The sequence below is a fragment of the Bombus affinis genome, chromosome 10 (assembly GCF_024516045.1).
Source record: "Bombus affinis isolate iyBomAffi1 chromosome 10, iyBomAffi1.2, whole genome shotgun sequence".
Taxonomy (NCBI): Eukaryota; Metazoa; Arthropoda; class Insecta; order Hymenoptera; family Apidae; genus Bombus; species Bombus affinis.
The window spans coordinates 8,646,631-8,672,985 of NC_066353.1; the positions used below are offsets into that span (position 1 = coordinate 8,646,631).

A 26,355-nucleotide genomic window follows, 5' to 3' on the forward strand; every position below is an offset into this window, starting at 1 on the left:
ACGTTAATTACAGAATTAAAAGAATATTTGTGCACAGCCAAGATGTAGCGATTGTTAGTCATCGATAAGATTTTACGCGGTTCGAATTAATAAGTACGAAGCGTGTAACACGCGAAAGCAGCGCGTGCCTCGCTTCGCATAGAGTTAGCAGTGATAAGACCTCTTTATCAAGGTTAAATAGCGTGTAAATGGAAACGGCAAGTTACACAATTAGAGTAGCTTTAGATAAGTATGACGGACGAGAAAATAAAACGAAATAGATCGTTCGAATTTTAATAATATAAATTCAATGGTTAAAGAAAAACAATGCTCTGTGTTCGCGTAAATATCTGGACCAAAGACATCCGTTTCTTTTCATACGATACTTTTAACCATATTTTTATTGAGAAACACACAGCAAAAGTAAATAAAGCATGTTTCATCGAAAAGAAGCAAGTGTCTTGATATTTCCGAGTGGTAGTGCAAGTGTTATACAAGTTGCTATGGGTCGAAAGAAGCGAAAGAAGACGTCAACGGGCGCAACAAAGGCAGGCGGAAGATCGGATCGAAGGGGAATCGAGATAATTCCATTTCAGTACATCACACACGGCGGAACGGTGTTGAATCGGAAACGGGGAATCCACATCGACGATCGCGATCGTCAGGCGTGCACGGTCGCCGCTTACTTATTTCTTCGCAAATATGCCGGGCTAGCGTTCTCCTGCTTGATGAGTGCGCAAAGAGGATAACGAAGGCCGTAAACCTTTCCAGTGGCTCTGCATGCGATTTCTGATTCGCTTCCACGATCGACTAAACGACCGGGCGACGTCTTATTTGCGCTTTCGCATCCTTTTCGTCTCTTCTCTCTCTCTCTCTCTCTCTCTCTCTCTCTCTCTGTTTCTTGCATCGTTTTCTTTTTCTTCTTTCTTTCTTGCTCTTCTTGCTCGATGCTCGACACGGTACATTTGTCCTCGACCGTACAATGGTTCACAGCGATTTCCGCGATAGCCGACAGCTTTACGGTCATCTCGTCTCAGAAGAAAACGTATGCTAATTCGTCGACGGGTTTGATTTCTCGCGCTTTAAAGGTCTGAGATAGGACGGTGGCTTTTGATGTGGATCTACGTTATTAAAGTTAAATTATTGCCACTTCTTACGCTAACATTAACGTGTTTCCATTTGTATAAGTAATTTCAAGAGTTTCGCAATCATCGCGATGGTAATTAAATTACTCGTATTGCGTAAAATGACACAGTCTGTCGTCTCTGATTAACAAATCCTTCAATTTCTTATTATCAAGATCTTATAACAGGTTTCTTTAAAAATACCTCCTACAGATAGTTTCATAATTATTTAATTGTAAGACATTTATCTTTGCGCCGAGAGAGTGGATTCGTGTAACGTTTGCGAAATCGTGCGAAAAATAAAGTTGATTAATTAGTTAGGTTTATGGGAAAGCCTAAATGTTTTTACGCATTAGCTCTGACATCCTTTACGACAAGTATAATTGTGAAACGTTAATAAGCAAATTGCGATATACATACAGAAATATCGGACAAATAGAATTTGTTCGTTGGAGAAATAATTTTATTTACGTAAAAGGCGTAAAAAAGGCGAAAAGTAAAACTTCCTGACAAGAAGCAGCTGGCTTCGACCAATCTAGAACAAGCACTGCTTAATTCTACCCCGAAGCGAGCGATTTTTATTCACGAGGCGGAGCGCGCTTCCGGTCTGGTCGCGGCTTTCTGTCTGCTGCCGTTTCCGGCAGCGGAGAACGACTCTCCCGGAGGAAATAATTTCATCAAAAAGTCGCGTCGAGCGTGGAAGAAAGCCGCGCTCGGCCATGCTTCTGCAGTTCGCGCAAGCGCGTTTTACGCCGCCGTAATTGCGAGAGGCATAATTGCAGTCCCCTTTGTTTCTTCAATTACGCGAGTTTTATAAACGAGCGACGCGAGAGAAACGCGAGGGGACCGTCGAGGAATTTTTATGAAATGGCTTCTGTTCTCGGCGGCGATGTCATCGCCTGCCTCTGGACTCCACCTACGCAGCCACCACCGAAAAACGAGGGTGTCCGTAATTTTCCTCGCGTTTGTTCGCGATATTTCGATAATCTTCCTTTTTCATATTTATATCACTTTGGATTTTTTTACAGGGAAATTTTGTAAGCGTAATAGGTTCCGTTCGAAAGTTCGATGTTCCCGATCAAGTTAGAATTAAATGTATCGTAGCTAAATGTATGTACGCGTATGTCCAATAGGAATGAAATATTGACTAAAAAAAAAACCTCTTTAAAAATACATTCGTAATACTCATTTTACAATTCTGATGCAAACTTTAAACGTTGCAGGCGTCATCGCTCGTAGAAGTAACTTATCTTTCGCAATGCATCAACGTCGACGTAGGTTTTATCGGGTCCTGCGTGCCCTTTGCAAATTATTATCGCTATCATCGAATCTTTGTTGAACGTAACGCTCATTGCGTAGGTGCGATGACGAATTACAACTTCCTAATCTCTATTCAAATCTGCATACTTCATACTTCCGAGCAGTCGTTATACTCGCGGAAGCCACGCTTCGGAAACCTTTTCTTCTCCGATTCATTTACAATCGTAGCTGACACAAAATAAACGTTACAAAAGTGACAAATGAACGTTGGAAATACGCCAGTTAAACTCTATACTGTGTAAGCTTCGAGAGAGTAAATGCGGTCATGGTATATCTCTGTAGTCGTTTGAGATCGATTCTTTTTTTTTAAATATTGTATCGTATTTTTTTTTAATATTGTATTTTTTAAATATTGTTGAATGTATATGATTCAGCATCCCATGCTTGTGTAAAAATGATTTAAAAAAAAAAAAAATTTTTCGCTGCGGACAGGATTCGAACCTGTGCGGGTAGTACCCAATGGATTTCAAGTCCATCTCCTTAACCGCTCGGACACCGCAGCTCTGTTCAGTGACTTGTTATACACAGTATTGAAGCCGAATAGAACGCAAAGAAGTGTTAGTAAATATTTTACCACAGATAAAAGATAGATTAACGTAATAGGTGATAATAAAAGAAGATATTAGGAATTACGCATTACGTTGCGTAACAAACCTGAACGGATTGTATTAAAGAAAGAAATATTGTACAAAGCAAAGAGATAGAAGAAATTTTGTAACGTTTTATAAAGTGAATATAAGAATATGAACATTCTTTCTTATCATCGTGATAAAACAACACTATGGGAATATTTGGTAGCCTAGAAAAATCGGTAATTCTACAAATCTGAAACATTATAACGTTTTTCGTAACAATTCTCACCAAAATAGTTACTTCTTCGGTTTCACCGCCAATTGAAGAAGGAACCACAAAATCACACGATTGCCAACGTGTTAATTAAGCTTCAATTAATAGAGTCCAGTAAGTTTCTTTCACGACGCCACTGCTACTTGGGTAAGAATTTCAATTAGCCGAGGAAACGATCGAACTAAGACAATTACAAGGGAACAGGGTCGCATTTCCGGGTTTTAACGAATGAACTGCAGATTAATTAAACTCGATTCTCTCTCTTTCTTTCCTGCAAGCGTTCTGAGGAAAGCGGCACATTGCGACCGTATTAACGATAATTGAGTCATCTCACGGTTGTTTAATTGCGATCGTTAACAGAATGATATCGAGCTTCGTGTGTAGCCTTGGTCTTAAAGTGAAAAGGAAAAAGAGAAATTGTGATTTTCACGACCGTTATTCTCGACTCGTGTCGCTCGCAATTAACCATTTTCAAGGATGATAAGAAAGGACATGCAGGAACATCAATGAACGTTTAATTTAACCGTTAATTGCCAGATATAGCGACGTTACTCTTTTTAACGTGTCGTATTCGTTGTAACATCTCAGTAATGCTTGTATCTTCATTCGCTAATTTATAAAATAACATTGCTCGATGTCCACTTACATCGAAGAGTTTTTCTAGTTGTTTTGTGAATATTCCTAAAATTCACTGCATATCGTTTCAGTTTTTTCAATTTGCATTTTAATTCGTATTTAGCTCGATTTCTAATTGAATATTTTTCGTTCTGTAATCATGGATCGATGATCGGTCTTTCACTTGTGACATAAAATAACATTTTTATTCTCTTTCGTTTTCACCTCGTTATTCTTGGGCATTAATAACATAAATTTTTAACTTAAACAATTAATCTTATCTTTATGGACGTCGAACAATTGGGAACATGGTTAATTTGTAAAAAAGGTCTTTAATTTATAAGACTTCGTTCGATATAACCTGATCTCTTCGCTTATTTACATTTCTGCATCGCGATAACTCCGAAAAAATTACCCACTCTTTCACAAACAAAGCTATATAGCACACGTATACAAAGTTGTTCTTGCGTTCCAGCCCCCGATTCTGCAATATCATCGAGCATTCACTTATAACAACATTAAGCTCATTAATATCATCAACAGAAGCAATAAATTTCCTCGTGAACATACTGCAATTCGCTGACTGCGAAAGTCACGATCCTATTTGTCGTGTGACTTTTCCTCGTTTAAAAGGATCGAGGTGAAAAAAGAGGAACTTTTCCTCGTCTCTATCGAAAGCAAGGAAAGACGCAACGAAAACTCGTTTCGGACCTGCATTCAGAAAACCAAGGCCGTGTATTCCCTAGCGACTAGCGGACGAAATATCAAAGGTTTTCGCGGATCATTTTTCATTCCCATAATCGGTCGTCTCATCTCGAGCAGCTCGTGACACTGCACTAACTGACAGTGACGAATCGACAGTTGTTGAGTCAACCCTTGAGACACTGACTGAGACTGGTGTCTCTGTCCCACGCGTTTCGTGACTAATGAAAACGTAGCGTCCTTTCGAATCCGACGAATTGTACTCCGACTCGATCGGACTTTATTCTCTGTGCCGTGAGAAGTTTCAGATCGCTATCAATGGTCAGTCTTGAAATGGAAAGTTTGATCATCGAACTATCGTGCAACGTTTACTCTTGCGAATGATTATGGCTGTATCTAATAAGCAAAAGTTATTTCATAGTTTTGGGAAAAATGTGTCGAGGATTGTCTGAGATCGGGAGATTTTGTATTTTTAGTTAATTTTGTGTCTGTAATTTAGAAAAAAAAACTTGCTAAGGACAACGAAGAAAGATTGGAAAATTATTAAGAAGGTAAAGAATAGTTATTTCTCTCTGCTGCGTTACGCAACGTTAGCTTTATCCTTCCTTTCTCTATTTACGAAACTACAATGGTATTTGTTATTAATATCTATAAGACTTGTAAAACGTCAATAGCGTTAGATATACGTCATAATTGCTGAAACGCTTTACACAAATGGTAAATACGCTGTGCCAGTCATTTTATCAATTCACGTCACATGGTGCGTAGATAAGAATGCAAGAATATTAGCATCGATTCATTAGTCACTCGGTCTAGAAGGAATTAAATTGCATAATATCCCTGCATAATTATATTTTTATTCTTTGTTTAACCTACGCCTTTAGTATTCACTTTCTAAACTTTGAATTTTACAATGTTACTCGTAAAAAGGTCATGGAATGTCAATTTGTTAGCACTGTAATTTTGAATTGTCAATTTTTACAGCCTAAGTAATCAAAAACAAGGTTAATAAAATCACACGTATACCTATCTAATGGCAAAATCAACGCTATCGTGTTTTCTTTCGTTCAATAAGCATTCCAAACGGTTGCAACTTTTAATTACATATAGGTAACTGTGAGACCAACTTTCTTTACGGATACGCGAGACCTGGCAATCGGAAACCACGAGCAAGATTCATAATTATGGGAGGGAATTAATGCAATTGCAACTGGTCAGTCACACGCTGACGATTACGTGCGCGCTTAAATGGCGACACGGGAAGTTTCGTTCGGATAAAAACCGTGGCCCTTCACCTGTCTCATAAACGAGCCGAGTGGCTTTCGCGTACCATACTGGTTTTGCACCTTGAGCATTGAAAAATGCACAGCGCGCCCGAGAAATCGGGAAAGTTAGAATTAGGTACATTTTGCACGAAGCGTTCTGCGTCGAACGTGCTTGACATACTTTTCCACGCAAACTTGCCAAACGTGAACCGAGACTTTCAAACATATAATACATCGATCTCTGACAGTTTGCGATTAAAGGATTATATTGTTACTTGATTTTGTCATCCATTTTTATACATCGAAGTCAAATTTCTGAACAATCTGAAATCACGAAGAATTAACTGGTGTTTGTTTTTGTTAGAGAAAAGAATGAGAAGGACCTATTTTATTCACTTTGAAACTCCATACGATTAATTATAATTTTTATCATAGTTTCTAAACCTAATCTGTTCCATGCTGGCAAAGGAACAAAACGAGTTTAATTCTACATCTTGTCTTTTTCCTTACATCCCAATTTCCATACTGACTTATCTGAAACCTGGTCGTTGAACGATCCATGGGAAGTTCAGTCTCGATAATTCTACTCGGCGTAGCGGTAAGCATTCCCCGCGAAGTTTCCGTGCCTCCTCATCCACATAATCTATTCACCTCTACTATACCTACTTCCATAGCCCGTAGAATGGAAAAAAAACACTTATACATGAGTACGTGTAGACGTGGTGTACAATAAAAAGAAAATGTGTGGAGGGAAAACGGTTGAAAAAATGCAGCAAGAAGAAGGTAACTTCAATCTCGTTGGAATCCCTCTTCGTTCAGCCGTATCCAATATAGACGTTCCCCGGTAGGAGAGGAGGCAGCGACCGCGCCTCCGCGGAACGGATTTTCGAGTGATCGTCGCGCCGCAAGGTGGAATGCACCTGCTACGCGCGAACGATCTTGGTTCAAAGGTTAAGTAGAAAATGTCGTAGGTAGGCACGCGAGGAGAGCGAGGGGGAGGTGGTAGAAGGTCGGGAAGGGCGAAGACGAGGGCCGCAGGGCAGGAGGAGGCATCGCAGACCGAAGAGGCTACCGCGGCAGAAGCTAAGCGCATATTAAGGAGGCTCGTAAAATTATAAGCATTCCTAAGAATCTGGTAATACGTCGACGCGTGCATTATAGCTGCGTGGTGGATGTGTACACTAACGTGCGCGCGCGCGTTCGTGAACGTCCCTCAGAGACGCGGAGACTTGACCTCGACACACGAGTGTAACGCGTATGCGTGTGGGTGTAATTTATATTAACGATGCTAGAGCGACGTGGCGGCTCTTTGAAGATCCGTGATATCCCGGTGTCGCGGAAAACGTGGTGAGAATACTCTCATCATTCGAGAAAGGTCTCGCGGAAAGACAGCAGAAGAGCGTGCGCCGGCGGCGGCGGACCGTCTCTTGTCGGATCGACGTTGCGGCCCCCCGAGATATCGCGAATGCAACTATTTGCGACTCTCTTACGCCGAGCCATTAGAATTGAATTGAATAAGCTTTTCCTCGAGGGCCAGCTGAGAACGCCGACGAGACGCCTCTCACTTCGACCTTTTTTTCGCGGACTTGCTGCCGTCTCTATACGCGGCACCGACACGGTCGACTTTTCGAGATCTTGATCGAAGATTTGTAGGTGGCGATCGAGCCTCTTCAATGAGTTCTGGGAAACGGATTGAAATGCGAATTGATTCGTTGAACGGGCAATTTGAACGATTTCCTAACGCACAGATTAAGGGAAGAATTAAGTTTGAGGTTGTAACTTGCAGCGGTGTTATCAATTACCATGTCGTTTTTGATAATTTGAAAATGTATTTTACAAAAGGAATAATGTTCCCAAACGCTTCGATTAAAGTTTCGTTTGAAAGAGCACGTTTCATCGTACGAACGTAACTTTGATTAACCAACGTAGTTTTAATTTTCCAAATGTAAGCAGAACGGTTCAGAACCAAATGCAGTAAGCGCACTAGCGATTCATTGGTCGGTAACATCTTTCAGCGTGGCTGTATTGAAAACAAAATAAGGAAGCTTGCGCGGCTATAGGATCGGCGCCCCGTTCTACTCCATCGTAGGCAAATCTTTGAACGAGCGGATCGCGATTCACGTCCGTGGAAATTAATTGCTCGTCGTGGCGGTAGCATTGACGAAGCGCAAGGGACGCTAGAATAGTTCCCAGAACCACGGAAGCCACGCGACTGTTCTTCCAGTAAACTGGTTTATTGTTATTTACGGTCGCCGACCGGACGCCATTAATCGCCGCAGGTGACTATTGTAGCAGCTGCTTCTCGTTACGTTTTGTCCGCCAGCAAAGACTTCGGGGTCTGCACGATAGATCCGCCATTTTCCAAACGAATTTGTTAAGCGAAATTTATGCGTTCATTGTGATCGTCCACTTTGCGTCGACTCGGCAATTGCTTCCGATTGTTTAGCCAATTGGAAGCGATATTCAGTACGCTCGATCCGATCACCGTAACCTGATATTTTCATGAATTATCGATCGAAGAATGTGAAACGTTAACGTTACATGGAATTCTTTGTTCCGTTGTATATCATTGGTTAATGCATTAAATGCAATTATCTTTTCGCGTTAATCAATTTCGTGTTTGCTACTTATACCAACAAACCGATCACACATTTTCTTTGGTATTCGAAGAAAAAGGAAAGGAACGTTAATATCGAGATTAAGGTGGAACACGATTAAGACTTTTTAGAGCTAAAATGTAAGGCGATTGGTGTTAAAGACTTATTTCAAGCACTTTGAAGAATAATCTCGAATACAGTAATAACCGAATAGCACGTGTTCCGCGATAACATCGGCGCAGCTGTGGATAGGAGAGCAGATTTGCGTGTCAAGATCAAACGGGAGGTTAGAATCAGAAGAACACGTTAATCACGTTTAACATCAAACACTAGGAAGGAACGGGGAAACAGCGCTATCCTTGATGGTAATTCATCACGCTGGATGACCCGTTGGATTACAGCGAAATGCACCAGAATCGGACCGCAAGCAGCTGTCCTTTTCATTCAACTAGTTGGCTTTGAGCTAGATTTACGGCGAAAATTTCTGCTTCTAACGTCGGACGCGGTTTACCTCTGCGAACGATCAATTTGTAAGATACAGTGTGATCGTATTTAATCGTGAAATGTACCCCAAGTGCGTTTAATTGCAGTAGCGTTGAATGGTCGATTAAATACTAAGTTTTTAACCTGCTAACTGAATCGTCTACTAATTAGAAGTTTCTATAGTCATGAACTTGGAAGCTAATCGAGCAGTTTAACATAGACGGATTTTAATTCTTGCCGAATACGAGCAAAACACGGTACGTTTTATTTTTAACAGAATGAAATAACCAGTAACCATCGTATTTTTGATTATTCACCTTTTTAAAAATCCCATCAAATCGTTGGAAAGTTTTAAAACACGATGGAACTTTCTCAAACGCGACTCAACATCCATCCACGTCTTACTTTTGTAACGCGCGTTCCTTATCGAAGTTAATTCTTCCATAACCACGAGAAACGTGCAACCTTTTCACCGTGCTTTCGAGGAAAAAGTCGAAACAAAAGACACGCAGGCGTGTCGACAGCGTGGTAAGACGGAAGTCCTGGCACGTCCGTCGAGAAGGACGAGCAACAGGGAGAAGTAACACGTCAGGCGGGTGCGATACGATGCTACTTGGTGTTGGCAGATCGCGGAATTGCCGGGATGTGCGACAATTATCGGTACGGAATCGCCATATCTCACGCGTACCAGGCCAGGTTGCTTGTTCACGGTTGTGTGCACGCGCGTTTCTATACGCGTCCGCGCGAACTCGTGTCACAGCTCGGGGCAAGGTGTGCTGCAACGTTACATTCCTTGCCGCTGTTCCGTTTTTAGTCTAGGAACGCCATTCTTTGCGACACGCGCTAAAGGGGGCTACGCTCCGTGCCACTGCGTTCACCGGCCACCTCTGTTTTCTGAGGATCGCATTCCGATCGCCGTTGCCTCCTCGCTCTGACCACGTACGAACGATTGATCCTTCGATCGATACCTAACTCGATATTCGAGATTCAGCATCCTGTTTCGATCATCCTTTCTCTTTCGTTTTTACAATTGTCCAACTCATCTTCTCGAATATGACGCGTTCAATTTATCGTCGTTCTATTAACGTTTTAATTCTCCTCTTTTTATACATCTTAAGTAGTAAATGTTATTTATTATTTATCGTTTCAAGAAAATATAACAGGCGAATCTTGATATTTACTATCATATTACAAGAAGAGTTACCAGTTTCTTAAAGAAGTAGATTATCGAGTAGCGTAATCTTCGTTTAACATCGAACTTTCTTCGCTGTTCAAGATATACATAGTAGGTAATCTCGTTTTTCTTTGCTCAAATCAATTATCATCTCATGAAAATCGCGCAGAAAGATTGCAGAACCGTGGCATCGACGTATCTTAATTCCCATTGACCGGTTAAACCTACTCCGTTCTACGGAATCTCCGTGTGACAGTAAAAGCGACCGGTCTCGCTCGTGGCTTGTACTCGCCGGTTTCTTAGCTCTACGTAGCCGTTTCCAGAAGTCGGTGTAATAAGAGTCCTCGCTGCATTCGAGACGAATCCGATCGTCCTCGATACGTAGCTGCATCGCGGCTAGCGCAATACCGGTACAGCGACAGAAAAAAGAAACAGTAGAGAAAGAGAGTGGAAGGAAAGAGTTAGAAAAAGAAAGAAAACGAAGAGAATCATCGAGATGTTTCGTATGAGATAGAGAGGTTGCGCACGTAACGCGAGGAAGACTCGAGAATCCGAAGGCGGTCTGCGTGTTCAATATTAATCGAATCGTCGTGCAAAGGATCGCATTCTCGCGAGCAATCTGGTTGGACCACGTAACGAACGACAGGTATTCGAGTATCGCGATGAGAGTCGGCAGAATTATTTTCGAAAGGGGATCGCGCCGCGCGATCTTTCTTTCGATGCGTCACACGATTGGTTGGCAATCGATCGACCCGCTTCTCTAACTGGTACAAGCGCATCCCGCGGACGACAGAGATAATCGTTCGACCTTATTTTCATGCCATCGCGCGGATCGGTTCGATACAAGGTGACTGGTTATGCTTCTTGAGCGATGGCGAAGAAAACGCAAAGGGTGCAATCTGGAGGACATTACTGGGTTATGGCGCGGAATAACGACCAGACTGTGGATTGGACGTTTGTGTTCGATACGTTTTGTTTGTTCGTCGCTTTGGTTACCTAGCGAGTGTATAAAAGCGAAAGAATCGATGGCGATGGATCTGATAGAATCTATAGAATCTTTATAGAATCTGATAGAATAATGTGAACGAAGTAATTGAAATTGCGTTTCGTCAGGGTTTTGAATTTAGGAATTTTTCTCATTCAATTTTTAATGGCAATATGCTGCGTATTTTACGGTCGATTCTGTTCATTCGTAATGTTATAATTACATAAGTATACGTATACGATACCAAAAGTTTCTTCGTTATGAAGGTATTAGTGTTCATCAGGATGAAAACGTGTAAAGAGATGCCTAAAGGAAGCAACGAAGGCGGCGCATATTCCTCTTCCGCCTAGCTTAACGTCAGCGAGGTCTCGCTTTTGCGGACAAACGGAAATTGTTCGTGCAGCGCAGCCGCAAAAATAAAGGAATCACGGTAAAACGTCGAGACGAGCGATCCCCGTAGAAAAGCACGCGCGCTGACTCGCGGAGGACATTCGTCGGATTCCTAGAGTATCTCGGCCACTACTTGATGCGATGAAATGCCAGTGAGGAATTCATATATCGCGCACCAGTCATAAGGAAACGAAAGGTTTCGCGTGTCACCCGTATAATCGTCGTGCGTGCATTTCATCGACGAATAAGGAAACAATTAGACGAACGATGGAACGCGGCGTGAGCCAGCAAACGCACAAAGTTTCAGATACTGGTTCGTTGAAATCTGTCACTGTATGTATCTTATAATCGTCTTGTAGCCGAGTTGTAAAATGAAGTTATTAGAATGGTTACTGCGCGTACTGCGTTGACCTTATGCAGTTTTATAGAATTCTAAGAAGCGTAGAAGAAAATTAATGAATTTCCGCAGTTGTTCGATGAAATATTACGAGGTAACCGTACGCAACCAGTAGCCACAAGAGGTATTTGAAGGTATCTTTATTTTCCAGCGAAGCGTTCTTTTACCAACTTCCACGTTTTATTTTCGTAGTATTACATTTTTTGTAGTCATACAAAAGTATTATCAAACGATGTGAAATTTAAAGCCGGTCTTCGAATTTTGTCTCTACATTCTCAATAGCGTCGTTATTTCTACAAAGTGAAACTCATGGGTCAGTTTTGGAATTCTACGAGGTGTTCGATCGGGGCGGAGTTTCGTCGGTTTAAGAGTTTCAATGGCCCGAGCTGAGGCGCCGAAATTAGTCAAGTTAACGGAATATTTTTCGAAGCGTGGAAATGCGATGGTTCCGCTGTCAGTCCCTAGAGTAGTACGATCTAAATTGCCAAGACAAGTATATATTGTCGAGGATTTTGCTGGAATATTGCGAAACGTCTGGAACAAAATAATTATTCGTTATGTGAAAGCCGGAGCAAAAGTACCGTCTACGAAAATAAGTACGGTATCTTCATGAATACTCGTTCAACTTTTTCTTCCTTTAACATCGACGTAAATAGGTATGAATTTAAGCACGAAATCATTTTAATTTATTCTTTTAATTATGAGACGCGTTCTTTTTATAAAAACAGCGCAGCGACTTTAATAACAGGATTTATTTTATCGAAACCACTTTTAAAACAGGCGTAAGTACTTTCAATTAGCCATAGAAATTTCACCGCATCAAGTTAACAACAGCCAGACCTACAAACGATACATTCATTCGATCTGAAAATTATTTCTATCCTCAACGTTCGTAATGCCAATATATGGGATAGTGTTCCTTAAGCGCGCCTTAAAAGTATTTAATGGACCGAGCTCAATATTCATGCAAATTCCATGCTGCATATTCATATATATACCATACATATAAGAAGAGGAAAATAAACTGCGTACCGAAATTGTAAAATCAGCTCCTTGCAAAACAATCTTCGACAATTAATTATTCAGGCTCGTCTAATCTGTAACATAAACCTGGTTTCATTCGAAAGTTTGCCATCTACCTTCGTCATATCGTCTTATTTTCTTCAAATTTCCTACTTCTTTCGATTCCAAGACGCACGAAATTCCAACTGTTCAGAAATTAAAAGCTAAAATTTCATTTCACCGGAAGCGTAGCGAGACGACACAGGAGCCGCTTAATTCTCAGCACAATCCTTACGGGACACAGCTTCATCGCTACGCGCATTCAGCCTCCTCCCTCGCCGACAAAACAGAAGAACAAGTCTCCGATAAAGTGCATTAAGTTATGCATCTCGGTTATGGCCGGCGGGCGGCGGCACGGCGTTACCCCGCGAATGTAAAGAGCGGCTCTTTATTGGACAACTATTGGCCGGCGCGAACTTCGAACGAGCCGGCGGACGGTACATAGTAATAAGTTGGTAAAGGGTCCGGCGGTCGGTAGCGGACAGCCAGCCAGAGCATAACCTTTAGTACGTCGCTGCGGTAGGTAGCAGAAGTTATTGGTGACCGTATCGGATCGGCTCTGATAACAGGACACTAAAGGCCTCGTCTGTCCGGTATCTCTCGGGGGTCCCATGGCTTTTAACGCGCCTATTCCACCCCTCCCACTCTACAGTCCACAGTGGCCTGGATAGCCCAGCGTCCACGAGGAAATTTCCCAGACTCACAGATCCATCGGTTGCCACGCCACTGCCACGATTCACGAATACGTTTTCATTTATATCGCGATACCGTAATATTACTCAAGGATATCTGGCTGGCACGATACTTACCAAGGGGGAGGAACATTAAATGGATAACGACGTGCGATTCTTTTTTTGTGGATGGAAGAGGACTTATCGGGGAGAGCTACTCGGTTGCTTCTCCGTGTCTCACGAATGTGTTTTAAGCTTTGATCGTGGTGCGAGGCTGATGGTGGCGGATCGAAGAGGTGGTCGATGCGCGACGAGTCAATGAAAGTATTGAGAATGGTCGATTGCAGCCTGCAATTCGAAGAATCGAATCCTGTTACGAATGCTGGGAAACGTGGATGAGTACATCGTGCGATAAAAAATGTAAGATTCTGAGAAGTTGACGTGTACCGGGGGAAAAAGAAGGTTAATTGGAAACCATCGGAAACTCGCAAACCATTTCCAATCTCGAGAAAAGTGAGGGAGAGTAAAATACGTATTCACTCGCGTGCATATGTACATATTCTCATAGTACGCGATCTACAATCCGGTAAAAAAAATGAACTCGAGGAGACGGCAGGAGAAATCCCGTCCATTAAAGGGAATCCAGAAACGTACTGCGCCAACTACGAGTTCGTAAATCACGGGAATCTAATAAGGATCGTAGAGTATTTCCAAGCGATGGATCGCCGTGAATCATCGCTCGATACACATTCCCGCGAGCCTTTCCATTTAATTGAGACAGCCGGATCGCAAGCGGCGCGTGGCGCGAAACTTCAAAGCGAAGCAGCCTGTACACTTCCGTTCCCATCGTGGATGTCCATCGATTAATTAGAAGACTCTTAGAAGGCTGTAAGGTGAGAATATGATAAAAATGACGGGTTATTAAGGCCAGAGAGTTCCTCGACACCCGGAGACTGGAATGCCGCTCTATTTATCGCCTTTACGATTATGTTGCCGCGAAATTCATAGCGTCGAGTCGCACGCGCAATTTACGCGGCCTGAAAATAAGAGGTCGAGCTCTCGGGGTGGAATGCGCTGAAGTCCAGCCATCGTTGGGTGACGCGTGGAATCGCGGCCGCCACGTGTTCCCGCCACTGACGCGTTAGTTGTCGCCGCCATTATCGTTCTCGCCAATATTAATGTCAACGAAAAACGCGCGGATTACGGTCGTGTCGCGTGACAGATCGAGATATTCCGATATCGAGGTCACGATCCTCTTGCACTATGGAAATAACATTATTAACAAAATTTTAGACGTTGCGAGTTACGAGCGTCAGTGCTAATTAATTAATTGATAGTTTTGCACGACAGTGACGAGGTAACGTTCTCAGCAATTGTTTGGGAAATTTATCCGAAGCCAGCCCGTCCACATTTTACTTGGATTGCTAAAAAATTCCCTTTAAAGGAACACGGTATAAACTTGCGAATCCCAATAACTGCTTCATGCAGCATCTTGGTATTGGAATGGCGGTCGGCTTACTTTCCCGTGTTCCCAAAGTAGTTGGAATCGATGAGAAAGGAAGAGGGAGGATGAGGGCCGATCTCGTTGTAATTTGTCGGGCGAACGAGGGATCGCTCCATCGTCCACCTGGCTGGTTTGCTAATGAACTAAATTTAACTAAAGGGAACTCGTTCACCGGCGCCTTATCAATAGTCGTAATCCAGCGGTGCGGTCGAGATCTGTGGACTCTCATCTCCGTGGAAGATAGGAGAATCGTGTCGACGAATGGCCGTGTCCGGCAAACAAATTGCAAGATGCTCCGTGGTAGCTTGTTACCGACCCCGCCTCCCTCATCCCCTTTTCGTTGCTGATCGTCGTTTCGCTCGTTTTTCGCGACCGAGACGCGCCTTTTCATCCCTTTTTCGGTCGAGGTCCATTCTTTTTCGTATCGCCGCTTGTTCCTACCGTTCACCTTCGCTATTCGCCTTTGTCGAACAGAGAGTGACGCAGTTCCTCTCTCCGGTCTGAATTGATGTGGGAATCGGTCTGACGGACATCCAGTCATTCGTTTCGCCCGCGATCGATGAGGGTTGTCTGGTTTTACACGGTTTTCAGGAGCCGCCACGGTGTCGTCGCCATTGATCGACAAATTTTCAAATGGTTCGATGGATCGTCACGGAATCTATCGCGAGATTTCCGCTTTAAACGTGAGAGCGCGATCTTATCGAACTTGGATATGAGCGCGGCTCTGGTAGAAATGGATTTTCATCGAACGAACGTTGATAATACAACGTTCAATCTTTATTTACGATGATAAAACGGAGAATGTCTGATCAAATGTGAGTTTCGTGAAACCTCTATAAATCTTTTTATCGAAACATGCTGATGTTGCTTAACGAACTACATGTAATCAAACATAAATCGGTACCGTCCCTATACACCTTTCGGAAACGCCACATTTTTCTTTACCGTCTGTTCATCCCATTAGACCGTGCAAGTTGTACGACCAACAACGAGCCCGATCGAAAAAAGAGCAACGATCGTGGAACGTTCTGTCTAAGCGAACAACGAATTATCGACACGATTAATCCCCCACAGAACAGGCAAAAACTAGTCCCCGGAGAGAAAGGCCTGCAGATACTTTCGACGCAGAAACAAACGCAAGAACACCGACGAGCAATGATCGCTGGGCTCTGTACACAACCGTGACCACAGACGTATTCTCTCTGAATTCGCGGTGGAACATAAATCCAAATCAACGTCCGGGATCATCGAGGGTATTAAGCATTTTAATGGGGGTTGCAGGATGCAGAGGAAGTCTTTCTGTAGCGGACAGAGAAACCGAACACTGCAGGAAAGTGGAGAGAAGGAATTGCGATGGTGAACGGAAGAAGAAGAAGAAGAAGAAGAAGAAGAAGAAGAAGAGGAAGAAGAAGGAGGAGGAGAAGGAGACGATACGAAGATTCAGAGATCTATAAGACAAAAGAGGAAACAAATAAAGACGCGGTCTTAGGTTCGTGAAGTGACTCGACACCGGTGGTGCAGTAAAGGAGGGGATGAAAGAGAGGGGAAGGAAAGGAGGAGAGGAGGAACAGGCGCTCGCGCTTTGGAATGCTTTGAAAGACCGCGAGCAGCTCTCTCTGGAGCTAGAGCTGCTCGTTGGCTGCGAGGATGTCGAGGACGTGGACCGTTTCGAGGGAAGCCAGCACTGCCTCGGGCGAAAGAGAAAAAGCAAAAGAGGAAGAGTCGGCCGTCGCGGACAGGCTTGCTTCGATTAATTACCACATTGTCGTCTGACCGATGCTAGATGCTTAGCCGTGGTAATCTATGGAAGATTCGAACCGCGCCTCTGGTTTAATCCCTGCAGTACTTTTGTTGCTTTTTCGGTGTCGTTCTCCGTGCACCCTTCTGTGTTTCACGAATTATCAGCTGCTTTAATTGAATTGGTGTAAAGAGTGGTCTTTAGGGGAAAGAGGTTTCAGAGGGAATGATACGCGCAGGCTCTTATTCGAACCTTCTCGCCTTTACGATTGAAGGATGCGTATTAAAAACTACCCTTTCCGATTTCCAGATACGTTTTACCAATTTTTTCAAAGATCGACCTTCGGTCGACTCATCTATTGCCTTAAAAAATCCATTGCTCGGTCCTGCTTCAAAGATTAGCTATCTCAAATTCAATATCTTGGCTCGATAAACGTATCCTCGTCGTGATGATCAATTTCCTAAACATACCTGGTTCTTAAATTTCTGGAAAACGTAAATCACGCGAACAGTGAGTCGACGAAACGTTGCAGAAGACGAAGAGGAAGCGACTACCGTGTACCTCCGGACTCGTCGCTCAAGTTCATGATCAATTGCGCGTTCCCCGAATACCGGCGGTCATCGTTCGACGTCGCTCGACTGCGCCGCAAGTTTTCGCTGTTTCAGGATCACGCCGGTGATCTACTAGCCCGTGGAATGTCGAACCGCGGTTTATTATAGTAGATAATGATAACATCTCGGAGGCGTAGCCGCGTTGGCGCGAATTTCGCGTCGCGCCATAGAGAGTGTGGCTTTCCTCTCGACCCACGCGTGCCCCGGCAGCCGCCATCAGTCACAGCATACATCAGCGTCAGCTTATTTTCGTGCGTTGCTACCCACCGCTGATGTATGAACGTAATTGGTTAGGCGGAGTACGCGACCCGCACCTACCCTCGATATACACGCGAAAACGTTGCCTGTCAACGAGACGAGAGTGAGAGGAGTCGCCTGGAGACGGCAAACTGATTGGAGGGACGAGAAACGTGGCCCGAACATCGCTCGGACTTTGTTGACTGCGAGGATATCACATGTTTATTTCGAGGGACGAGTCCAGCGAATGAAGTTTCCGAAGTCTCGTTTTTCGTCCGACAAATAATGCTTTCTAGTTTCGAAACACGCCGAGTATCGCGAACCAAAGGTGGGTTCCCTATGGGGAGGGAGGGGGATTTTGGGAAAGGAATAAGGATTCACGAAGAGAATCAATATTTTCATTAATGTTGTTTATAGTTGTTCGATATGCAGCAATGTAGCGAAGACTGTCGTTCTCTTTTCTTCGACAAAGTTACCAGATATTTTAGAAACTCGAGAAACGTTCGTTATTTTTTATTACACAGGGAACCCTACATGCGACAAACAACTTTCTGCGAAGGTTCAAGGTTTCACGAATAATCATGATTCGAAGAATCGAATATAAGCGAGGATCCTGGCAAAGAGTTGGCATAGCCTAGAACTGGACCAGGCAGGTCTCCCGGTCGATTTGCCAGGGTTAAACTTATACTTAACATTGTACACGCGCCCATTTGTCGGCCGGTCTCATTCGCACTGGGTCTCTCGCAACAGTAATGGCTACCACCGACGCATACGCAACTGCAATTGCGTGTATCGTGCCGTCGAATGATGAGGATCGGGTATGCGTTCGCGTAGCATGACCGTGCATACATCTTCTCGGGCGATTGCGATCGTTCATTAGTGGGTCTGAGGCTGTAATTCATTGTACAAACCGTCGTTTATGGCGGCGAGTTAAACGCTCCTACGCGTCAGGCCTCGCTAACCGCCGTTTCATCAACTATAATTTCTTTGCGTTTAGCGTATATTTTTGCTAGGTAAGAGAAGATTGATAAGTCTATGATGCGCGTTTTAAGACGATTTTCTGGAATAAGATCAGAACCGTCTGCCGTATTTGCCCGATTTACGTTATTCGAAAAAAGAATCTTGGAATCTACTAATAATCGTCTAATTTTTCTTGTAGCAGCTTATATCGTACACGATACATGCCTCGTCTATGATTATATTTGTTTCTTTCACTGTGTAAATCAATATGAAAACTAATCCTTAAAGCAAGAAATGGTAGACTGTACTTTCAATTAATTTATCGTAGTTCGTTACAAAAATCAATTGATTCATTCGTGCTACGTAATTACCATGTAATTATCACGCAACACTCGCAACAAGACTCACGCATAAGCTAAAGATCGAAATTTAATCCGACGATGAATTGCCTCGGACTAAACTCAACTTGGCAATAAACTCCAACTTAGCCGTCACAGTTTCAAGGAGAACGACTTTAAGCCGCAATTGCTATCAACACCGTTGTCTATGATCCCCTTTGCCACATATCGGTCCTATCTTCGAACAACCTGCGCAAACAATTTAATACCGCTGCTTAATCTCACTGCAACGCCATAAAATTATTTTCTAAGGCCATAAACAAGCATCAAAACAAGAATAACGTGTTCCTTATCGTGAGGGAATTCGACTGTTATTTAGTGGACACCAATCACGGTGCTTTCACGATTCGGCTTATAACTCATGCGTACCCATCTGCCTGGCAGATTTATTAGCGATAGTTGGCGCAACAATAATAATAATGGCTACCGGCTACGTGTGCGCGACTGCGATCGCGCGTCCTTTATCATCGCGTCGAGATGGCATGCATCTCTTGCTCGCTAAAGCGTGGTTTCTTGGATCATTACGATCGTGTTCGGCACGATCTCGAGGATCGATGTAGGTACCGGCGGCACACGGCCCGCGCCGTCAGATAGGACACTAGCCATAATGAATATCGGCTGGACCGCGTGCGAGTCTCCTCGATTTATCTTGCTACTAATATACCCGCGTCTCTGCAGCCAGAATTCATTTATTCGCTTGGATTGCGCGTATCTCGAAATTGAAATTATAGAATAGCGGCGAAACGATTGAAAGTTATATAAAGAATGCTTTTAGTTTTATTTTTGGACCGACCGTGGTTCTGTGTCGTTAGTCTTTTTCTTCCTCTCTGTATCTCTTTAAATGTCTTGTCCTTTTTTAAAGTAATTTACTCGTAAAAGTATAAGATACTGGTTCCTAGCATTCTTACAGGATCCATTTATCAAACAAAGAAACGATCGATGAATCAAGCATTTCTATCGACGAATCTATTTAAGGGACGCGACGTCCGGAAGGCGCAGCGCCAGGGAAACATTTGGCCTCGATATCAGGCGGGAAATGCTAGACGCCGTGATTAAAGTTAATTGACGCGTTCGTATTTCTCTAGCCATCATTGCGAGCACGGCGAGTCGCGTGAGTAATGTCGCAGGATTGTCTCGCGCGATCCCTGTTACCCTATGTACCCACCGCCGTTCACTTTCGATCTGCTCGTCAATCTGCCGACCTTCGACTCTCTATACAACGACGACAAAGACGACAGAATTCTGAGCTCTCGATAGCCAGCAGCTAAACGAACATAGAGGCTAGTTAAAATTATGTAGCAGCCTACGTGCTTGGCCGGTTTCCGTTCGAAACGTTCGCGTCCTCCGAGTTCCTCGAATAATCCACAGGCGGATTATGCGCGCGGAATTAATTGACGTCGAGGCGCGCGCCATGTTCCGCTTTCGAGACGATGAACCACGCGACTAACGGTCTCATCTATGGACTCTATATACACACGAGTGATCCTTTTTCTCTCGTTCTATGGATACGTCTTGGAGAATTGATCGAGCTACGATACCAGCGTCGAGCAATTGACATCAATTGTCTACGCTCGCCGTTCGTTCGTACTCTTCCGCGAATTCCTCGGAGACCTGCCGTGTCAGACGAGATACGAAGTTGAATCGAAGAGGAAAATTTGTTAGAGATGGTGAACGGATATCTTTGATTTCGAGGAATTAGGCTGCGTTTCTTCCAGAGTAGCGTTAGATCGTGACAGTGATTCGTTGTATAATTTGCAAGCAATCGTAAATCCTATAACTATACCCCTCACCAGAAACACTACCGCCAATCATGTCAACCTACTCACCTCGAACGGACGATCCGTTAAAAATTCTCTAAACTTCAAGGAGAAGATTGGCAAAGAAGTCAGTACTAATAATTCTTTCACGATCCTCGCAATCTAAATCCTGAGGAATGTCTCGATCGAGCGCCGCCTGGGCGTCCCGACGCGACGCTCGAGCGGCTGCCATCTTTCGATCCATCGTGGCCGAATAGTTGGCTTGTCGTGTCGCGTGCGCTCTCGTATCGGGACAGTTCGACGCGGTCGAAAAAATTCGAGCAGAATGCCATGACCCAGCGTGGCATTTGCATCCGTAGGATCTAATGAATAGCGAGCATTACGTCCTATTTGGTCTCATTGCGACCGGCCGTGACGATGCCAGTGCGCATAGCATAGCTCTCGCGCTATTTGCAGTCTGCCAGCAAGGAGTGGGGGGTACAATGGACGCCGACGCTTGGCGTCGGTATGTGCTCAATGGATGCTACCCCTCTTCTAAGGACGTCGCTCGTACGATTTACCTACTAAACGTCAGCCGAGACGACGACGCGTTTCCTCGACGGATTCGCCAAGTGACTGGCGGACAGATTATTGAGGAGGATGGGGTAAGGGTGGTTAGAGGGTGGTAAAATCCCTGGAATTGTCCGCGCCATTGCAGCTGGATGTCGAAGCGTTTCGTCGACGGGCATTTCGTTGCTCGCGGTCCACTTGGCCCTATAATATTTTGGTCAGACCTCGAGAGATGTCGATATCGCTGTTATGAGGGTCTTGTGATAGTTTGAAACGTGGATCGGTAAGGTTGATTGCTTGATCGAATGGTTGAGTAGGATGTTTGGGGAATTGATACTGCAACACTCGTGTCGTGGCTTTTTATATTTACATACGCGAAATGTACGATTTTCGTTGTATCGATGTTCTAAATATCTTTTCTTCGATGCTTTCAACTGCTTGTGTATCGTTTCGTACGTTGCTCTGAAACTTCTTGAAAATCGATCGAAGCGAGCTTCAGGTTTTAGCTTTTACGCTTATAAATGATACACGCGTAAGGGTTTCTTAACGCAAAGAAGTAAATCTTCGTTGATAGTTGATGCGTCCAGTGCGTTGCATGAATATTCAAATACTCGAGATCGTGGAAATGATTGACCATTCGAACTCTGATAAATAGAATTATTAAAGTGGTTCGTACAATGTGCACGCGATGATAGAAGCGTATGAGAATGTTAGTGAAAGGATTTTGTGAAATTTATCAAGATACACGAAAGCAGTGGCATGAATTCTACTTAAACCGTGACTATCTAAATCACTGCGTGTGTAAGCATACGACGGTTAATAATCTTCAATCGGAGTTCATTTATCTTTCAGATGAATATCTTACAGAAGCTCGTGTAAATTAAGTTACATTGTGTTAATATATCAATCGTCGTAGATAATAATATTTTCGAATACAGCAACACGTGTATATCGATATATTATTGTTTTTACAGTTGAACGTTCACCAAAGATCACTCGGGGCGGCAGGTCTTGAAATTTGTGCAGCTGGTGCAAGTGTTCCGCAAGGGCAACCGAGCAGCGCAGGTTCCGTCGGTTCGGCACCCAGTCCAGCATCGCCAAGGCCAACTCCTCAACCACGGCCACCCGTTGCATCGACCACTTCGCAACCCTCGAGAACGTTAGATGACGACAGATCCACGGACGGTGAGCTTTTACGATAACCATATTTTAATTTTCCACATTTTCCGAACTTGACCGTGACACAATGCAAAAATTATTATATATGACAATTACGCGTAAAAGTAAACATAGATTAACGAACAGTAGCATTTTTATAATGAAATATTATTATTAATTTCTTGATGAAAGATAACGTTGTGAATTAAGTTTTGCTGTTCGATTATAAAAACTATCGCAGATAAAATTAACAAATGGTTCGTGTTATTATATACTATAATTAATATTGCTTACTTCTGGCAAATTTGCCCTATCTAACTGGCTTATAGCCGTAGGTACGGGCACTGCAGCGGAAGATTCAGACGATGGTGAGAGCATAGCGCAATACGTTAGCACAAATTGCGTGGTCTTCACTCATTACCGAGGGGATGCTGCGTCCGAGGTGGAGGAACATTTTCAAAGGGCATTGGCGCACGATAAACCGAAGGGTAAGTTGTTGCCAAAATTAAATATTTTACTTTCGAACGTGTAGAAATATAAATTACCATAAGAAAGTTGTAAAAAGCTAACACAGAAGTTATTAAAGCGTTAGAGCATCGTTGTTAATCTGCTAACCGGGGGGAAAATTGTCAATCTCTTGGACGAATTATAATTTCTACGTTTGCGGCTTCTCTGTCGGTTCTTTTGATTTTGCGCAGATTTTAACCCGTCAAACGGCAACTGATCGTAAAATTATTCGTAAGTTGTGAAATATAAAGTGCACGATTATTACGTCATAAGATAGAAAATGTATGATTAACGATGAACGATAGATAAAAAAAAAAATACAAAGGAAACACTTTGTTAGGCAGAGCTGAAACAAGCCGACAGTTATCTTAAACCTGCGAGAATAAATGCTGGAGCGCGATTCGTTCCAATTACGATCTCGTTTCGACGCTTCGACGTCATCGAAACACGCGAGTCGAAGATTGGACGGCGCGAGTCTGGACCGGGACTAATGCATCAAAGGGCGGTGATTTAAACGCATCGAGCGCGGACGCAACGCGGTCCCAGCGGAGGCCGATAATAAAGTGCGCCATTAGGCCGCGACAACGCTAACAAGCCTCGTAACAATTGTACCGTCGTCGTACTCGGGGACTTAAAACCTTTGCTGTCGGTCCGTGGAAGGAGACGAAGAAGAAGGAGTGTAAGTTGCGCCACGCACAGAGGAAGCGAGGGCGAGAAAAAAATATCAGATGAAAATGAAACAACAGGACGAAGGAGTAAGGAAGCGATGCAGAAGTAAGTTCGTTGAATCTAAGGAACGAATGAAAAGTCGATGTTAGTTTGAAAGCCAAGGAATTTTTATTACGAGAATATTACAAAGACAGAGAATACAAACATTACGAGATCCGATATAAACGATTCTCAAAAAATAATTACGAAGAAACAGAACCATACGATATGCCATGCTTTTATCGCATTACCGATCTCTTCGACCAAATTACAAAACAAAAATTTATTCCCCTCCAAATTTAGGATAAACTCGTACGAATAACCAAAAACTGCGTCAACTATATCAGGCAAAGGCGTAAACCTAGTTCGGCATAATAAACTCGCGCAACAGAAGAAGCACCCGTCAGAATGCGTACAGCGCGAGCAAAGAACACAGCATACATATCGACAAGTTAAAATGAAGCATAAAGAAAGAAACATTCATATCGTCCAGAAAAGGAGTGGTAGGTGAGCAACATATAGTCGGTGCGTTTGGACGACGAATGATCCACAGCTGAAGGGCCGAAAGCTGACGAAAGAAAGAGCCGGTTAACGAAAAAGGCCAGCACAGGGGGTTGTCGCGGTCGAAGTCGGTTTGGCAAGCGATCGGCGTAGCAGCCCGTCTATATCGGTATCGTTTAAGGCCGCATTTATCTCGCGGCAGTGCTCACGATCAGTTCACTAGCCTGCTTAGAATTCAAGACAACACGACCTAATTGTTATGTGCCGTGCGCCTCTCCCTCTTCTCTGCTTCATCCCTTCGCCCCTCGCTCTGTCCGCATGCTCGTTCGTTCCATCGAGACTACGCTTTCACGGCGTAGGAAAGGTAAATTAAGAGCTTCTCGGGCCTACGACGAGATGCACGCTGACTCAGGGAGACCCGTGAAAGCGTACCAGGGGTGAAGAAGGAGTGCAAAAGGTAGAGGAAGGGGTTGGGGAACGGGGAACGAAGAGACAGCGCCGGAGAAGACAGTTTTAGCCGCGGTATGCCGGCTAACATACGTACAAGGAGCGAACGTCTCTTACCGATGAACGTGTGCTCGAGAGAACAAAGACACCCCTCCGCAGGAAGATCAAGGGAGAAAGGCAACCGATAAGAAGGGTTGGGGATTGTTTGAACGCGTTGCGGCACGTGTTTGCGGTGAGTTGCGGAGAACTTCCGGAACCATCGCTGCGTTACGCGGTCTTATTAAATTGAATAGCTACGAGTTTGGATTATATCAAGTTCTTCCCAGGGAAGATATCACGTGTACGAGGTCGAAACACGCTTTTACGACTTGTTCCTTCGTTACTTTCGCTTTTACCTAGGTTATGGTTTGTAAATTGTGCGGAGATCTCTCGGCTCGTAGACATGATAGAAGAAAATGTTGATTATCTAATAGATGGTACCTTCATAACACGCGAAACGCATATTTAATTCCAGAATCAAATATTTTTGATTCCCGCAGTCTTAAAAGATATCCATCTCTACGTTCGACAGGACATAGGAGAATAATCGAGTTTAGGTTCTTGCTTCGCGCTCGAAAATTGCAATTTTGGCTGGAAATTGATGACGCGTTACATTCCCAAGGGAATGTTTCTTGCACGACGAAGAAACCGTATCTACGAGGGTTTTGCTTGGCTACCAGTCGGTACCAGGATACGGCTGGCATACGCTTAAGGGGACAGGATCGAAGGAGGCGAACGACACGACTAGCCGATAAACCGTTTTGCCCTCGAATGCTCGCCGATACGGGCGCATAAGCGACGCGACCATGATTATCCTGCTTTCTTGCGGGCAGAGAACGATTCTACGTATTTGCGGCAACCTGACTTTCATTGTTTGAATTGAATTGAAACTTATCGATGGCACGTCAATGCAAATTAACTATTGTCATTTTTGTCAACGTCGATTCTCCGTTACGACGAACAACTTCCTTATTCTACTTACGTTCCGACAGTAATACGTATGCGAGTAGAATTATCGCTTCATGTCCAGACACAACATAGATACATAAATACATTTGCTATTAGAGCATAAATTTCTTCGTAAAACAGATATCGTTTCTCCGTATACGACGTCCAGTTCAGCTCAATTATCGTTAATCTAACGATGGGTTTTTAGATTTTACACGTACGTAAATACAGAAACAGGAAAGAGAACACCGTGTAAGAAAAAGTGAAAAATAGACAGGTCTCGAGATCTAGTTTTCTTAGGGAGCGTGGCTGTCGCGTCGCGAGCTGAAAAATCACACGCGTTTATCAACGCACATATTTCCGTTCAAAGGGTTAATTCGGAACGTCCGCTGCGGGGGGATCGGCTTATCGCGTCGCGTATGCCGCTCGGTCTGATGAGAATACGACGTCGGGAACGGCGGTAACGTTGAGTTCGGGAAATTGAGCGCGTCGTTCCAGTCGGTGGCGTCAAATTAACGCCCCGTTCACCAGCCACCGCGGCGCAACAGAGACGCAATTACTTGACATGGCCCTTACATGACGCCGCGCCGCGCCGTGGCGTCTTCAAAGGGGCTGCCGCGAGATTAGTCGCGATACCGTCTTCGGTCTACGGTCATGGTTTTTCAACGTTCCACGCTCGCTCC

General features: G+C 43.8%; 1 protein-coding gene and 1 non-coding gene across 3 annotated transcripts in view; one reads left to right on the forward strand and one right to left on the reverse strand.

Annotated features, from left to right (window-relative positions):
* Positions 1-26,355, forward strand: part of LOC126921410 (protein vestigial) — a 78,389-nt gene that overhangs the window by 34,252 nt on the left and 17,782 nt on the right. The window contains exons 2-3 of one of the 2 annotated variants that reach the window (XM_050732975.1): positions 22,339-22,549; positions 22,858-23,010. In XM_050732975.1, the coding sequence (XP_050588932.1) occupies positions 22,339-22,549; positions 22,858-23,010 (364 nt within the window). Of the gene's footprint in view, positions 1-22,338; positions 22,550-22,851; positions 23,011-26,355 lie in introns of both variants that reach the window. The other variant, XM_050732974.1, reaches the window with a different exon arrangement.
* Positions 2,844-2,925, reverse strand: Trnas-uga (transfer RNA serine (anticodon UGA)). The gene has a single exon. It is a non-coding gene; the product is annotated as a tRNA-Ser (tRNA).